This window comes from Telmatherina bonti (genome assembly GCF_933228915.1).
Source record: "Telmatherina bonti genome assembly, chromosome: 19".
In the NCBI taxonomy this organism is placed as follows: domain Eukaryota; kingdom Metazoa; phylum Chordata; class Actinopteri; order Atheriniformes; family Telmatherinidae; genus Telmatherina; species Telmatherina bonti.
The window spans coordinates 10,154,923-10,173,925 of record NC_136617.1 but is presented as its reverse complement, the minus strand read 5'-3'; the positions used below and the strand labels follow the sequence as shown (position 1 = coordinate 10,173,925).

The 19,003-nt window shown below is 37.5% G+C and overlaps 1 protein-coding gene across 1 annotated transcript in view; it reads right to left on the bottom strand.

The window, feature by feature from the left end:
* grin2da (glutamate receptor, ionotropic, N-methyl D-aspartate 2D, a) overlaps window positions 1-19,003 on the bottom strand; it is a gene marked incomplete at both ends in the record, with an annotated part of 358,506 nt that overhangs the window by 72,446 nt on the left and 267,057 nt on the right. The window contains one exon of the mRNA XM_079259282.1: window positions 1,674-1,827. Within this exon, the coding sequence (XP_079115408.1) occupies window positions 1,674-1,827 (154 nt within the window). The remainder of the gene's footprint in view (window positions 1-1,673; window positions 1,828-19,003) is intronic.

The following is a 19,003-nucleotide window of genomic DNA, read 5'->3' as shown; positions in this document are numbered from 1 at the left end:
CTTTCCAGATTATACATTTGATTCCAGGAATAAACCTGAAACACGCCGCAATCACGACGACCTCGCTGACTCAGAGGTTGTTCGAGGCCACTGATGGAACATAACATTTACTCAAAAGCAGAATTTTACTTGCTGTGTAGTTACTGGTTATTGTGGTGGAGGGGTTTGTGTGTCGTGAAGAGTTTAGTAACTATGTTACTGGGCTCTTTTTTTTTTTTTAGTTATTCATCAACCAAATTTTTTTTTTTTTTTTTTTAAATTCTGTATTTGCTACTTTAAGTGTGTCCATACAAACAGTTGAGTTTTTAGATTCAACAGAAAACGTCTTGTCAGACACTGCTTCCTGTGTCTATCGACGGTATGTTTGGTTGGAGCAGCTGAAATCAATCTGATCAGAGATTCCAGCTGTTTATATAGACAATGGAAAAAATGCTCCAATCAGCTGTGTGTTTACACTATTTAGCTATTTAACTATTTAATATGACACAGACTAAAGAAAAACAGCAGAAAACTGGCTGGACCGGAACCACTTTGTGTCTTCAGTCTTGTCATATGAAGTTTTCACTTTTCCATCCACGGATCACTGGATAGTGGGTTTCTTCATTGTCTTAAATACCTGCATGAACAACTGGTTTTGAGCCTTTTGACCATCGAGATAAACGATAATCCTCAACTCTTTCAGAGTTTCTAACACAAACCATGTATCTGCCGCAGTCCAATTCTGTTTTCTTGTTGTCATTTTTTCAAACCCTTCTCTGAAACCAATTACGTCACCTAATCCCCATGGAGTTTATGCCTGGGCAGACATGACATTAATGACAAGATCAAACATGATTTCTGATCATGGCCGATTGGATTAGCTAACATGTTTAGATGACACATTTTTATTCCAGTTAGTGTTTGATCAGATTAAAGGTGCTCCATGCAAACATAGCTAGTGTTTGGAATACATTTTGGTGTGAGGTACCTTTAACGTAAATACATTATATCTTCATAGTGGGCCTGATTCAACAGAATTATCTTATTTTAAGTAGTTTTTTTTTTTTTTTTTTTTTTTTTTAATAAAATCATGTCAGATCCATAAATGCATCTATAGATGTTCCTTAGATGAATGAATGAGAATCTCCATGTAAATTGAAAGGATGTGTCAGTTGGCCCTAATTTCATAAATGTCCATAAAGGGGCATGCCACTGAAATACTCATGGGCATTTATACAAAGATTTCTGTGAAATGGTCAATCTAAGTAAAACTTTGTTTTTAACAAGAGTTGGAAAATGAAAATAAAAAAAATGTTATAGGGTCAACATTAAAGGGTTGGACCAAAGAAAACCTTGATATTAATGTTATTGGTGAATTGATCATTGAAGAGATATAGGAAAGCATATCAATGCATCATTCCAAGCCTAAAATGGTGCAAGTACTTTACTCTGCATCGCAAGTTAACACTAATGTTGGAAATCAGAAAAAAAAAAAAAAAAAAAAAATCTAAACACTTAATAATACATAAAAAAAAAAAAAAACTAAAAAAAACCCCAAAGTATGACTCAGTAGGTGGGTCACTGCATCTGCATTGTCCAGAAAAAGGGTCAGCATATCTCATCATATGTCTGTTTCTAGAGAAAACACAGAATTGGTAAAACAGCACAAGGGAATGAAACAAAGTGTGTCTTACCGAGGAAAGCGGAAGGAGATACTGTGCCGTTGCTGCGAGAAACCATGACGCTGATGCCCGTTTCCACGAACGGGACAGAAAACTCTACGACTGCCGACCTTTCTTCATTAATGGTGAGAGAACCGATGGCCATGTCGGCTCGGTTGGACACCACCTGGAAAACAGGAAGCCTCACATTAGAACATGAACAACTCCCAAAATATGTAAAACTGTAACGATGATGATCCACAGTTGGCTTGTCAGCGTTCTTTTAGGAATCATGAATGTAGTATTAAAACATTCTTTTCTCTTCTATGTCATAAAATGTCTTTCTACTGTTTTTTTAAAAAAATCCTTTGTCTTCTTATTTTGAATACATAAAAACACATTTGTTCATTCAGAATCCTTAAATCCTGCTTTATGAGTTGGTTGTTCACCAAAGTATTATTATAAATAAACTGAACAGACATCCCAAAATAGGATTTTTTCCCCCGTTTCTTTGCCGCTTCCTGACATGAAACAGTTCTGTACTTGCCCTCGAAGCCCTTCTGCCAGCAGTAATTGTGGCTCAGGTGGTCAGCAGGTGAAGGAGTGAGGGGATTCGCTGCCTGTGTCATGTTTCACCTGGCAGGAAACAGAGGTTACATGATGGTAGCTGAGGGACTTTGGAGGTGAGACGAGCTGGCTTTTGACCAGAAGTTCATTATTCTGCTCTGACCTGGCCCCCGAGAGCCGATGAAAGACTGAAGCCTCTGCAGCCTCTCAGCAGACACCACTGAGATGCTTTGAACCAGGGTCCTAATAACCTCAAATGCTCTTTCTCCTTTTCCGTTGACATCTTCAGTGCATACTGACACTTTGTTTCTGCACTTTGCAGATAAAACATCTGCTTTAATGTCATTTTGTGCCATTAAAATTGCAGTAACTTTTACATTGATATAACAAAAATACAGATCTTTAAGTAAAAAAAAAAAAAAGAATAATATAACATAAATAAATACATAAATATTGCATCCTAAGTGTGCGCATGTGTTTCTCTGGAAAGTACTGCAAAATGTGCTGCAGTACTCCTCTCCATAGGCTATAGGGGAGCAATGTAACAATAGAAGGCGTGGCTGGGGATCCGAAGCATGTGCATGTTTCTTGCTCATGCAGTATTTGTGTGACATCCCGTCGCCTGCAAGCAGCTTTGGTTCATGCAAGATGCAAATGATCCGTACATTCAAAGATTTGGGAATGTCTTTATCACTGTTAATTTAAGGTAACAATGCCATCATCAATCAAACTGTAGATCCTCATAAAAATCATACAGTTATGTAGAAACAGAAGTTCAGGTGGGACACACTGTGGCTCTGTATGTCTGAAGGTTGGGTTCTCTCCATTCATCATGTGTTCCCAACACTGTCCCCACTGCGGTGACATTGATGGAGAGCGTTTTGGGAATACTTCTTCCTAAAGTCAACAATGTGTTTCATTTTATCCCCATCCAGGAGCAGACTGTTGGAGTTTAAACCCAACCAAATAGAAAATGAACACAAAGGCAATAAACTAGTGTTAATATGCAACAACGTTTCTGCAGACGGACCAGTCTTGTCTTGGTTTTGGTCCTTTTCAGACACTCCACTGGAGATTATCTCCTGTGATCATCTTGTGTTCATACAAAATAATCTCATTTTATATTTATACTTCCTCAGTTTTTGTTTGTGTGTTTCTTGTGTACAGAATTTATGTTTACCTCATCAAATCCAACAAAGGACTCTTTCAAGATTGGCAGCATATAATATGTCACCATTTCATTTTATGGTCTTGTAGATTTTTTTATTTATTTATTTATCCTAAAACGGACTCTTATACTAAAAGAAATTCACATACACTCACTAATTGGATATTATGGAATTAAAGGAATCCTCTGATCACTTCAAGTTGGGGCTGTGTGGGTACATATTGACCATATGCATCATTGAAATGGTTTACATGTTTTAGTTCACATCTGAAATGTCTTAAATCAGACACATTGAGGCAGAGACACACAAGCAATTCCTGACTAAATTGCTGTTGTCGTCAAAGGTGCTTAGTGGCTTTGAAAGGAGCGATATAATACCTGCCCTACAGGAGAGCCATTGACATTGTGAGCAAAAGATGTTGGAAATTACTTCCTGATTGGGAGGCATTCAGGCAAGGACAAAAAGTGCAAGGCTAAAAGAGACTGTGAGAAAGAGCAGGAATGCCTGATGAAGTTTTGGCTTTCACCACAAATGCAAGGTAATAACATCTGCAGAATTTGGAAGGTTCCAGATTCATTCATCTACGGAAATTAATTATCTTGTCATAATGTAAAAGAACCGTTTTTTTCATTCATACACATCTGCTAGGTAATGGAACAGGAAACAAGCAAGGACAAGACAAGGTATTCACTCAAACCCTGCCCCTGTGCATGTTTGTCTTCTACACAATGGTCTACGCATTACCTGCTTCAAATAATCACTCCTTTGAAGTAACTGAAACATCCCTCTGAAGGTCCCTGTCCATCTTTTTGAACCTGATTTGTGTATTCATGAGCAATCAGTTTCGGAGCGCTTTCCGTTTGGACAATCAGATTAGAATTCTGACTGGGAAACTAGACTGTAAGCTTCTCGGAGCAAAGCAGAGGAAGAGCAAACTTTCCTATCAGACAGTACCTGGGTCATGTACCCTGCCTCTGGTAAGCCAACTGATTGGGAGCTGAGAGTTTTGGTTTTTAGCTAATAAAAGTTGAAGGTTACATGTGTAAAACTTTAACAGGGGCTTTGTCCTTCCCTTTATTATGTTCCTTAGTCAGCACTTTGGTTTAATTGGGTTTACAATTTAGTAAAACTGCTATTTTGTGGCCTTTTGCTGTGGGCTGCCAAAAAGTCAATTTATACTTGACCCAGAAGACAGATACTCTGACAGTTTTCTCCATCTTCTACATTGGTTACATGAATATTTCACTTTGTTTTCGAGGGGCTTTGTTATACATTACTTAACACAGAAACAACACCAGAAATCTTGTGAGGCATGTTCCGCTGTATAAGTGACACACAACCAGTGCAAGGAACAAGAGAGGAAGACAATGCAGAAGCTGGCAATTAAAAAGAACAAGTAGAAGATGCAGAAGAAGGTAAGAACAGAATTAAAAATCATGGTTTTATTCTCTTTGTGTGGTTTCTGGATGGTTGTAAGATTTTACAGTTGTGAATTACCACAACCAACAGGCATAAAAACACAGAAGTGAACTCTGTCAGCAGTGCCCCCTGGTGGATGAAATGACAATGTAATACCTGCATGATACTGTGAAAGTAATGACGTTGAAAGCATTCGAAACCAGCATCCCCAGTTATGTAGTGGACCTTAAGGCATACCTGTTCAATAATCGCCCTGTCCAATCAGTACCTTGATATGTCACAACTGTGAGGTAGATGGATTTTCTTCAAAAAGAATTAACTGTCTTTATGAGAAATATTTGAGAGAAATGGTCATTTTGAATTATGCTTAGGAAAAGTGGGAACAGACATTAAAGTGTTGTGTTTGTATTTTTGTTCAATGTGTGTCTGCATTGGGTTCAAGAACAAGATGAACATTAGGAAAAAAATCTGCTTTAAAAAAATGTGCTCAAACAACTGTTCTGAAAACGACCAAGGTGAAGAAGTCAAACAACGCTTTGCTTATGAAACCACTGGGAAAATTTTAAAGTAAACGACTTCATGAATCTAACGACAGATATTTTTTATAGCATGTCATTAGCTTGTCAAGATCAGTCAATCAATTCATGATAATTATTCCTCTTAGTTCAGCAAGGTCATATCAGATGTCTGAAAACGGTTAGGTCTGACGGCAACACCTGGGGCGTTCCCATTCAGGAAGTGCTTCATTGCCGCAGACTTCACACTGGGAACAAAACGTATTATACCTGGATGATTCACTGTTGAGAGGGAGAAAAACATTAAGGATGTTGGAAATTACTGTGTGATTGGGAGGCATTCATGCAAGGAGGGCAAAAGGTACAAGGCTCACAGACATTGGTGAGAAAGTACAGGCTTTCGGTAAACGAAGAAGGACACTGGAAGTCTGGATGTAATATTTGGAAAAAAAATTGTCTGCTGGACGTAACGCAGTAGGAAACAAATACATGTTATGAGTTTTCATCCAGACTCAGGTGCCCCTGCGTTCATGTGTTGGTCTGACACTATAATTAAGCAACTTAATGAGTTATTCAGAGAAGCTGGATGGGAAGCAGCTGGAGATGGAGAGAGAGAGAGAAATGGAGAGAGAGGCATGGAGGCAGAAAAACCACCTGCATCAATGAAGCCTATCAGAGACCATTTGAACAGTAGCACTGGCAAATTTAGTCTGTGGAAACTAATGTAAACAAACATAAAAACATGCATTCATGTTTAGCTGCAAATAAACTTTTTAAAATGCATTTTTCTTCTATTGAAGCTTATTTGCTTTGGTTTTCGGTCAAGAGATCTTGCAAGCTTTCCCATGCTGACTGTGATTAGTGATTTTGTAAAAGCTATGTAAAAATGTTGAGTTGGAAATTCCCAAACAAGCACGATGTAGCAGCTAGTACGGACTTGCAGAGATTTCACTTTGAAAAGACAAAAATCAGATTTTAAATAGAAGCATTGCTCATCATTCATTCCTAATGTCTAATTTTTACAGTTATAACTGGATTTTAAAAAAAAAAGAAAAAATGCTAGATGTCTGTCTGTTAGCTGCGTTAAACGACATATAGCTAATGCTGCAAGTCAGCAAGATAAACAGTAATGTAAGGAGCTGGCTAACCTACAAAATAGACAGTTATTAGCAATTCAATTTCTGTTCAGTTTTGTGAAAAACCCTGGGAGTCTCTTTGTCCCACCCAATGAGCCCCAATCTGTGTAAAGCAGATAGCTTGTCTTCCTGTTTCTGCTGGACGTGTGTTCAGGTTAAAGAGGCCAATTTCCTTGACTGTATCATGGATACACAACAGAATTAAATCAAAGAAAATATTGGACACAGTTGCATGTGGGGGCAGCTTCCAAATAATGTATTCAAATATTGATGTTGGAGAAAGGGGTCGATGTAGGCCCACTTCTGTTTCTACATTTAAGACAAAACATGGAGTGGCATCACTGACACACGCTACACACTCAAAAATAGAGGTACCAGCTTGTACCAAAAAAGGTACAAATGCTTGTCGCTGGGGGTGTACTCTTTTGAGAGACATTTCTGTACCCTTCAGTTCTGGTCTATTTTTGTACCATATCAAGTTGTACCACTTAAAGTACAATTATGTACCCTGCAAGACATAAATGTACCTTCAAACTATAGTACAGAAATGTTCCCATTTAAAATGGTACAAAAGGGTACTCATAAGGGTACCCCCCCAGCGACAACCTATTCTGGACTTCAAAGAGACAGAAATGTACCCCAACTGACCACAATATTTGCTTTGTGACTTTATTTTCATCACAAGAACATAAAATCACAATGTCACAGAAATTGACATCAATACATTTTATGGGAAAAGTCTTAAACAATCACTTAATATTTACACAGAATACCGCAAAGAAACAAAGAGTCTATCATCAACTACATATGTATCTAGGGCTTGATAGTCCAACTCATTTCCCGGATTGAGCAGAATCCAGTCATTGTCAACCGTTACTTGGTAAGCATGGAAATGACTGTCAAAAGAGCAAGGAAATAACAGTTTCCCACACAACACCCAACAAGTGTCAACATTCAGAATGTACTTGATTTTCAAGAATAAAGGGATGGCTTCAGTGTGTACATGGCCAACTACAAAAACATCCTCAGTGGCATATTTGACACAACTGACAGATATAGCAGACACACGCTGAAGCACTTTATCCTGAAACTGCACATTTTGAAAACTTTTGTGTAACTCCAAAGTGTTCTGTAAATCACCTGGCAGAGATGAAAATGGCACACAAACACTTTTGCTGAGTGCATGTTCAAAGTCACCTTGCAACCGATCTGAAGAAAACTCCCAGCATTGCTTCATTTGATGACGATTGCTCAGAGTTGCAGTAATGTTTACAAAGTTCCTGCATTTGCTGGCTATATTTTTAAAATACTGATGCTTGCTTTCGTATCTCATACACCACAAAAGGCGAAGAGGACCATACATCAATATTAGTCTAGGATAGTGAACAAGATAGTGGCACTTCGGTGTTAAAACCTTTCCAAAGACTTCAGTAGTTTTCTCAAGGAATTCTTGAATCAGCAAGTTTAAAAGAGCAAGTTCATCTTTTCTTATTTTGGGAGCCATTATGATATCCACAATATCTGAACACAGTAAGAACACATCCCAATATGGACTACCAGGTGGAATATGGTGAGCCATTAAAAAAGGAAAAAGCCTGAATAGGCACCATTTTTGACTGGCAGATCCTACTATGTTAGAATTTTTAAGAATCTTTTCAGTCAGTGGGATTGGTTTGTTTTGTCTGTCATTCTTCCCAATATTTACATGTTTCAGCTGATCGTTGATTTCAGCTATGGTTATGTGCTTTTCATTATGAGCTTTACAAATGATGAGCTTCATTACCAGAGGAATAACTCCCTCCAGCAAGTCATGCATTACATCCGGTGGAAGACACTTTGTCACATCAAAGTAAGACAGTGCATCAAATGTACAATTACCATAGACACCGTACAAAGCAGCACTGTCTTTGTCATTTTTCACACAGTCTATGTGGTATTTATGTACTTCAGTTGTTCTAAGAACATAACTGTCCTCACAAAACTTTTGTTGTATCTCTGAATGTGAGGCCATACGACATATTCGGCCAGTATTGAAAGACATTGAAAACCGTCCAATCATATGAGCAGAGAGGTTGTCACATGAAATTGTTGCTAACGCAGCAAGAATTGTGTGCTCTACTTCATCAAGACAGATAGTGAAACCCTCTGTGGATAGCATCTCCAGGTCAGCGATTAGGGGTTGTAGTATAGTGTCAAGCCCACATTCTTTTAAATGTGAATGGCGAAGCATCAAAGCTAAATGAATGTGACTCAACTTTGAGCGATATTTTACACTCATATTCCCTACTGTATAATAAAAAGCACAGATTTTGTATTTATTTCTTTTAGCACCAAGTGGGTTTACAATTTCAAACTCATCCTCGTAAAAATGAAGCCTGAGAGCTTGAGGGTGATCTTTGAAAAATGAATGCTCTTTAAAATACATGCCATCACTGTAATCTGTAAGAACATCCTCATCTTGGTTTCTGTGGTTCTGCAAAACTATCTGATCCCACACATCCTCCACCTGACAATAGCTTTTTAATACTGGTGTGATTGGAACATAAGAGTAACTACCTATTTCCATTCCTGAATTGTCTCTTACTGTGTAACTGATGGGTTCTGTCATGTTCATTTTGGATTTGCAGTGTTCTTTTATCATGAATGGTGACCGAATTAAATCACATGCTTTCTGGAAAAAGTCTGTGGTTGACAAAACCTGCTCAAGTTCTGGACAATCAGTGATGTGGAAACCATTCTTATCCAAATGATATGAAATAAATGAGTCGTAGTTTTCTTTAAAGAAACACAACAAAAACTTAAGATCATCAACAATGTCTTGCTGGACAGAGATGGACAGATTATTTTTTTCAGAACACTTGAGTATAAAGCTAAACAAATGGTCTCTTAAATTCTCAAGTAAACTGTCCATACTGGGTGGTGTGAGTTGTTGAACTGTGTGTGTGTGTTCAACTTCTGTGTTTGTGTGTTCTTTGAAATGTTCTTGGAGCAATTTGAAAAAGTGTCTTTGTGTTTTCGATAAACATGCCGCCTAAAAGAATGATACTTGGAAAAAGCTGACTGGCAGTTACTTATCCCACAGGTTATGCTGAAGTGAGGTTCATGGCCATGTACAAGTCCAACATGCTGAATCAGTTTCTGAAGTGTAAAGGTCCTTTTTGAACATTTTGAACATTTTTGTGGTCCAGGCATGTTCAGTATAGGTGGTTGAGCACTCGAGTGACAGTTACTGGCAGGGGTTTGTCTCCCTGCTCAATGATGTTTGCAATACAACTTTGAAGAAACATCAGCGTCTTTCTGAGGTATGCAGGATAGGTCATGTTGAACACAAAGAATGTGCAGAAAGCTGCGATGTAGGCTTCATCCAGTGAACTGCAGGAACAAACCTCAATTCCTTCAACTGTCACAACACTGTGACATTGTCTGGAGAAGGCAGTTTTCCAATCCCGGTCCTTCATTTGAATGGTTGGGTATGGGGTTAGAGGATTATTCTACATAAGAGGGGAAAAAATGATGGTATATGTATATAAAATGTTAGAACTGATGAGAAATGCACACTGATCCAAAAGAACATTAACTTGTGGCCAGTGGCAAAGGATGGCGTCAGGTATTTACCTCTCCAAGGATGATGAAATCTTCTATTTTCTCTTTGAAAATTGATGGCAGGAGGAGAAGTCCCCCCTTGAAGTCAATTCCTATGTCATACAGATGGTATTACTGTGAGTGTGCGTCACCAAATTTCAACTAAAAACATTGTGCAAATTTCCACAGACAGGCTACTGCACTAAAGTCTCTACAGTACATTGGGTCGTGAAAGAAACTAAACACATTAGAATAATGTTGCATTATACATCCTATGATAATTCTGTGCAACTGTTGCCATTCTCTTTAGAAGAGACTTCACACAAATTACAAGATTATGGAGCAAAACTGACTATTTGCTTGTGTTCAAATCCTCACCTGTAATGTCTTCAGTCAGTGCGTCCTCTCTTGCCTCCATGTAGATTTTCTTTAGTGGCAAATCCTTGATGATGAGTTTAAGAATATTTGAAAGAACACAGGTGAAGTTCTCTCTGAAGCGTTGGCAGAGGTTGACTGCAGAGGGATGCAAAGCATCAACCTCGTTGCACAGCTGAAAATTTAAGTAAAATAGACAAGACATTTTATAAAGATTTTAAACAAACTTTCTCAAGTTTAACATGCAGCCTGGGATAAATTTGAAGTGCCTTCATTTATCCCATCCATTGCTCAAGTTGGCATCAGATTTAAAGCTGCAACAATTAATGGAATACTTGAGTACTTAATTTCCAAGTATTTTGACAAAGAGTTTGAGATTTTTTCAAAGTAAAAAGCAATTGTTCATCCATACCAACTCCTAAATTATAGCAATTGGGACATTTTATAAACCAAAACAAGTGATGGCTTAATCAGGTAAATAGGCATCAGCTTATATGATAATGAAAATTACTGCAAGGGGCTCACATCCGCTACAAGCAAGACTTGGGGAAAATTGAACAAGATTATGAAAAGCTTAAGTAATCAATGAATGCAGAAAATAATTAACAGGTTAACTGACAATGAAAATAATCATTAGTTGCATCCTAATCAGCTAAACAGATCTTACCCCTGCAGATGTCCGTAGGAATGGATATCTCTGTAAGAGATCCTCAGTAGGCATTCCTTCTGCTATTTCTCTTCGTCTCCATGCAAAGGTTTTCATCATGCGGTCTTTCACCAGCGTCATGTCAGGGTGTAGCCTTTTGTACTGATCAAGTAGCACCTTGATATGAGCCTCAACTGAAGCAGCATCTTCCCCCATGATGCACGATTCCTTCATCAAAGAAGATATCTCATGATTATTCATGTGCATACAGTATGACTAAATGAGTTGCCTTCGCCCTTGAGAGGCTGAGCCTGAGGACTTACTAGAGATGGCTTCAGTCGTTTAGGACATGAAGATGTGGATTCTTCTGTGGTCTTTAGATTTCTTGCTTGTCCAAACTTCTCTTTGACCCGTTTTACTTCGTCGTTGCTGATTAGTGGAGCCCGTTCTGCTTTGAATTTTCTCTTGAGTTGACTGTGCCAGGTATGCTATTCGGTCCAAATGGATATAATTAATTTTGCATACTGAATGTTAATATGTAATTTTTTAAAGAAGAAACAAGAGGAAGTACTTACGTAACCATTTCCATGTACGTCCCTTAAAAATGGATACTTCACAATCAGTGCTTTAATGACCTGGATGTAGTCTGAGTGGGTTGGATACCTGTATCAAACATGACAAAACAACCCACATTACTTTGATAATTCTTGTCTAGTCTGGGGGGCATTTTTGCCCTTAAACTCCAATAAGTTACTATTGTGATCACCATTGTGTATGTTTGACTAATGTAGGTGAGGTTGAACATTTAATATAAATTGGGGTTAAAAAAAAAAAAAAGAAAAAAAAAAAAGAAAAAAGGAACACATTCATGCCCTTTCAAAATTTCATGTTATATGTATTAGAACAGCCAAAATGACTGGCCATGAATTAATAACTTTCATGAATTAATTCATTTCTTTTGGAAATTATAAAAATGGCAATTGTGAAGACAGAAGTCCAGGCTAAGCTTGAATGCATGCAAAGTCTGATTTCATTCTGCTATGGCATTATTGATATTACTGTGTAATATTTAGAAAGGAACCCTTACATTGTGTACTGTGACAGCATTTCATAAAGAGTACCAATTATTTTGTTTCGGTATTTCTGTTCTTTGTGGACTGGTTCTTTAGCATCTAAGCGGCTCTGGACATCTTGAGGAAATTGTGGAACCAAGATGACTGCAGGCAGTCTGCAATAAATAGGTTCAGAACTGCAATATAAAAAAGGAGAACAGTATTATCTCTGCCATTTTGTAAGCACTGTTATGCAGCTGCAAATGGATACATTTAGTACATAATACCTCTGGTTTGCTGGGGACACAGCAGCTTCAGATGTATTTTGTTCTGTGTTGACTGCTTGTAAAGTGAGGATGACTTCCTTGTAGCGGTTTGTAAAGTCTCTGAACTTCACCTGCTTTTTGAAGGACTTGTCAAAGAGATATGCAATCATGGTTTCTGTTAGTCCACAGTCTACCGTCTCTCCATCAACATCATTGTCTGAAATACAAATTTGTAAGGAAATAAAAACGTTATTAAAAAGACAGAACCACTGAAACTCTGGACATACAATGCATGATAACTAGTATGAACACAAATTTTTTTTTTTTTTTTTCCTCAAACCAAATAATCCATTTTAGCTTTAAAGTGTGGTGCTATTTATAAAAGACATGAGTCTATTGTTCTGATTACTTTATTGGTAGCAGTTTAACTATCCAACAATGTTTAAAAATAATAAAACAAACATCTATAAGGATCGGTGTCCACTTTATTTGCACTTTAAAGAAGCAATAGAACATTCATAGAAAACAAAATAAAAAACAAGAAAGAAAAGTTTAAAAGATGGACAATATGTGTAAAGTAATATTAACTACAGTGCCAGGGAGGTTGGAAACCCGATAAGGGCTTATCAAGAATCTCACCATAATCTAAATATAAGAATAAATTAGGTCATTAATTAAAGCAAGGAAACTTTAAACAATCTACATCAGTCAAATGTTTCCCAAAAAATCTCATTTTACTTGACTGTGCATTGAGGTCCTTGCCATTTTGATTTAAAAAACAATACATGACATATTGTTAAGATGACTTATTGTTTAAATGGGTAGTTACATACAAATAGGACTGTATATAACATCTATGTAATTTTAACTCTTCGTCACAAGTGGGTTTTTGGTTAAATGAATCTCTTTTGTGGACGTTCACACCTTTCACGCCTTCTAGCATGACAAAAGGACAGTCTCCATAATCATGGCAACGATTATAGGTGAGTGACAGAGCTGTGCCATAATACCGGTAATTGTTTTTCTCCACAATGTCAACTGAAACTCCTGTATTTCAGTCCGGTAAACAGAAGTCAGTGTTTGACCCGGTTCCTGTTGCTATGGATCAACAGCGGACGTGAGTCCCTTAGCAACGCGGGCTAATTAGCTATAGCTCTCATTTACAGCGCTGAAAGAAATGTACCCCATAAATTTGAAAAGGTACAAATTTGTACTTTGTTTAAAATAATTTTGAGCGGGAAATAAAATCCTAGCCTGGCTGATGCAATAACGTTAGCTTATAAATGATAGTTTTATCACTATGTTTATATATTAGCAGCGCAGTTTTTTGTAGCTATCGCTGATTAGTCACGCTAATAATTTGATAAAAACTTAGTAACATCTAGCTATTACCAATGTTAAAGACAACTTTTCAGATATTTGCTAAATTAAGCTCACTTTTTAAAATTGATGCTGACTGAGTGGTTGGCATGACTGGAAAAGCGCTATGTCCAATGTTATCTTTAAAAAAATAAAAAATAAAAAAATAAATAAAAAATCACACTTACCTCTAAATTTTTTTGCCTCCTCCTCTGAAACGTCAATTCCTCCTTCCTCTACCAACTTTTTTAAGAGTTCCTCCGTCGACAGATTCCTGAGTGCCATGTTGAAATTCGTGCCATGTCACCTCAGCGCTGGAGTATGAGCCGTGTCTTTGCCTTTAGTCTGCCGCACTCTGGTCTGCGGTATTAGTGCGCGGTTGCTTAGCAACCACTTTGCTGTTTAAGGGGACTATCTTGCTTGACGCATTTTATGTCACTGCATCTTATTTCCTGTTAAATAAAAGCCACTCCATTAGGGTTTACCAGTATGTGGGATTTACAGTGACTTGAGAAGAACTTGCTTTAACTCAACCTTATATCATGGTCAGTGACAATTCTAATGACAACTGGCTGCATTATTTCGAGTGAGTTAAATCACTGTCATATCCCTCCGATTTGGGTGTCACCGTGTTAATCACGTGATGCAGATCAGCTGCTTTTAACAGGTGAAACGCGCTGTAGATTCACGGCAGCTGTTTGGCATAAAAACTATATGGAGGCCAATATGAAATAGTTCATGTACTTTTGCATATTTAGCAAGTAATGTAAAAAAACAAAATAAATATTTGTTATAAAATGTTTACGGTGTGACCATGGTAGAAGTGGATTAAACAACTCGGATCTGTGCATTAGAATTTCATTATGCATGACGCAGAGTTTAGAACCTCCCCATTGTTTAATCCTTACTACATAGCACATATCATGCAAATATACAGCCTAAAGTGCTGTCCATACAAGGAAACCTCTTAAATAATTTAAATTGCTAGGATATTGTAAAAGCATGTTTGAATCCATAGTTAAAGAGAACAGACAACAAAATACACAACAATAAATACAATTTTAAAGGCTAAAATCTATATTGAAACAGGATGTGTTTATAACCCATGTGAAAAATAATACAAGTTAATGAAATAGAGAATATGACAATAGCCAAACACTTATGAATAAATATATATTTATAAAATTGAAACAAACAATTATATATATTATATATTGTAATGTTCAAATTGCTTTAGATATAATTATGTGGCTGTTAGTATTAGAATTACTGCTCACAATAGTTTTTGTCACGACAAACATTTTTCAATGCTGTAGGTACCCTTATGGTTAAAATGGTACAAATTTGTACTTCATGTCACTTTGAACCCTTTTTCGTACTCTGAAGGTGTGCTTCTGGTCTCTTAAAGTCCAGTATTGTACTTTTGAGAGAACATTTCTTTAAAATGTACCTATAGGTACAGAAATGTCCTTATCTTGTACCTCTATTTTTGAGAGTGTACCCTACACTGACTCCAAACTACGGCGTCAGCTAGTCTGCTTTCTGCTTTTACTTTCAGCAGAATGAGACCAACATTTGGTTAAAGAATCAATCCTTGACATGCCTGCAGGGTTTGTTTGTACATTCACACTTTACCATATGAACTGGACATCCATCCATCCATTCAATGTGACATATCCAGGGTTGGATATCAAAGGCAGTAGCCTAAGAAGATAGATACAGATTTTCCTCTTCCCAGCCTCTTCAAGCTCCTCTGGGGAGCCGAGGCAATCCGGAGGCATTCCTATGCCTACACAGCAAATGTAAAAGAGTTGTTTTGGGGGTGTTGGTCAAATTAAGCACAAAGAGAGTTAATTTTTACCCCTTGTAGAGTTACATTCCTTATATTTAACACTAAATGGACAAAAAGAGGTGTTGAAAATGAGTGTCAAATATAAGTGTTTCCATATTAAAACTGAGAGTGTCAATATGGTAAAATCAACTCTGAACTTGTCACTCTAAACTCCCACAATCGAGCTAACACCTGAAGTGTCCATTTGCTCACCACACACCACGTTGCAGCGCAGCACGACGCAGCAGGCAGTATTTTCGCACAGCTGTGGTTTGCAGTAGACATTGTCGGTAAGTAAAATTCATTAATTGATAGATGTTTCTCTCCTTGCATTTCATTTTATGTGAATGTACTGCCTAGGCATCATATTCATGATACATGTTAGCCATGCTAATCATTGTTAGCCTGTTAATGTTGCTTGTAAAGTAAAAAACGATGGCTAAAGTAAGCGACAGATAAAACGTTTTTTCTTTTAAGCTGTTAGATAAGCACACAAAGTTAAATCTAATTTCTACAATTGTGTTTTGCGGAATGCTAACACGTCGTTAGCTAACTTCACTCCATGCTTAAAAATGTCCCGTTGTCGAGACTTGCCGTGACTGTGTGTGTGTGTGTGTGTGTGTGTGTGTGTGTGTGTGTGTGTGTGTTTCAGTTAAACTTGAGCAGATTTATTGGGGGGAAAAGGATAATCCAATCGTTATTGGCTGAAACAAAGGAGATGCTAACAAAGGTGGAATATGGAGGAGTGCAAAAATACATCAAAGTACCACAAAGTGAAGAATGCTTTGACTTTTTTCAGTTTCTTCAAGATGGTTTGTATCAGGTTTATTTTACTAAAAACATTCCCGAACGGTTAGAGCTCAATGTAATTGTTACTGTATTTCTTTCAGTCTCCGAAAAATTTAGTCTGCAGCCTCAACATTTCACTGAAGGTGTGCTTGTGTTGGTGGACACATCAGGGACTGAAGTTGATGCGGACATATTTGATGAGCTGTTAAAGTCTGGAGTCCAAAGCTTCAAAGTGGGCTACAAAAAGCAACCAGTTATGGGTAAAGACCCCTGATTAATTTTTTAAATGAATAAAACCCTCTTGTAATAAATACATTTTTTAAACATCTGTATGTTTACTGCGTTTTATAAAACGTTTCTTTTTTTTATGTTATCACATTAGATGATGCAGGTGACACAATGTAGATAGATAGATAAATACTTTATTCATTCCCAAGGGGTGAAATTCAGGGTTTTCCAACAGGTCCTTTAAAACAAATGGAATTGTTATTTATATTGGTTTATGTTAAGGTACTCTTATAAATGACTAAATGTTAAATTTATCAGTTTTAATAGTAAGATGTTTGTGTTATTCTCCTCTTCAAAATTTTAGATCTTACAATTAATTTGGTTGAAGAAGAATCAGGACTGCCTGTGCCAGATCCCGTGGCGTCATCATCATTTTTAGCACCTCCACCATCACCAGCATCATTATCAAACTCTTCAGCATCTTCAGCATCATCTACTTCATCAGATTCAACTATTCTCCTCCCATCCGCTAAAAACAGAAGAAAAGATCTGAAAGAAATGGATCGCGATGAAGCGAAGCAGGTATTGTTTGACACCATCTAAGATTTGATTACAAATTAATCTTTAAAAATGTTTAACTGGAATTTGATCATGCAAGCCATATTTTCTTTTCTTTAAATATATGCTCTGATCTGTGTGTGTATCTGTGTGTGTTGTTGTCTTTTGTCTGTTTTTTTTTTCTCAGAGGATTTATTCTATCTTAATGTCAAACCCAAAGGGTGAGGAAATCTTTCGGGAGTATAACAAAACCAAAACGCTGTCAGATGCAACACGAAGACAGATGGTCAATATTCTGGTTGCAGAAATGACAGACTCATATGGGTAAGGTATAACTTACAATGACCAATGGAAACACATGGATTGGGTACTAATGTAATACAATTTTTTTTTAAAAGGAGAATTCCGCCCATAAGTGTTTGAATCAGCTATGCACTGGGAATTGTGACCATTTTTCCCTATCTCCAAGATCCATTCTCAAAAAATGGATTTGTAAGTCCAAATTTCTCGATTTGAATAGGAGACATCGCTTTAATACTTTTTTGTCAGTGTCAAATTTTTGTTCTTTTTAAAAAAAATATTTTTATGAATGTGTGTACGTGTGTGTGTGTGTGTATGACTAGGAACATTATTACGATCCAGAAGCCAATACTGGCTATCTTGCTTGGAGACTCAAGACAGTCCAACGAAACACCACAGATGGCACTCATTTGCGTTCCAGGCCTGATTACCTGGAAAGTCCAAGAACCCGAAGAGATTCTCTCCTAATTGGTGAACAGCTCTCTGGTGAGGAGTGCAGAGAAGCTCTCTCTATAATTAGACACTCAACAGAAAAATCAACGATTAAAGAGAAGATGAGAGCCACTTTTGAGTACAGACAGAAGCTGGTTCATGACCAGGTTGCAGCATCGTCAATCTTTGATGTCTTCCCTCGTTTCCTGGACACACCTGAATTGGTGAGGAAATGTGTAGAGTATTCCAAAATGTTACTGAAAAACTTAAATGATTCCAAGGAGAATAATTAAGTTGCTTATGGGCTTTGTTTCTGTTCAAAGATTGACCAGGATTTTTCTATGATGTTTGGAGAATAAGTATCTGGAAGGTTTCTTGCAAAGTGGCCATCCTATTTCAAGAACAAAGTCATTGCTGAAAGCCAGAATCTTCCATCAAGTCCCTATGTAGAAGAGTTGCGTGCATCCATTGACCCTGAAGCTGAGGATTACTTGGGTAAATATGGACAATTTTTTCATATCTATAACACCTTCAGTTTCATATCTAACCCCCTTTCCCCTGTTTTTTGAAGGTTGGGATAGTGATCTATCAGCTCTCCTGCTGCTGATGCATCTCCTGCCCCCTACATCAAAAGGCCATAAAAAGTCAGCCAAGATTAGCTCAGCACAGGCGGCAAACCGTCTTGTAAGATTTGTGAAGGTTTGTCAAGTTATTATTCTTCTTACCAAAATAATGCTGTTTGTGTGTTACTCTTTATGCCAATACTTGTGTGTTAAAAGCAAAAAATGGGAAAGTAATTAAGCATTTTTATCTTTGTCAAACTACAGGAAGGAGTCAGCCTGAGTACATTCTTGGAAAACGTTGATGCAAGGCAACCCTTCCTTCTCTGTGTTGGCGAGCAAAGGAAGGAAATCCAACGGTTCTTCATAGTGGTGGACCAGAAACCTGTCCCGTGCAGTGCTTTGACATCAGTGGCTGCTTTTGATGGTCTATTCAAAGCACACTTTGTCTTTAGCCTCTCTTATGATGAAGCCCTCTCCAGTTTCTACACTTTCATCCAAACCACTGTGTATAACATCGATGTTGGAAACACAAAGGAAAGCCCACGAGTCAAGGAACTGAGAGCAAGACTTCTGCAA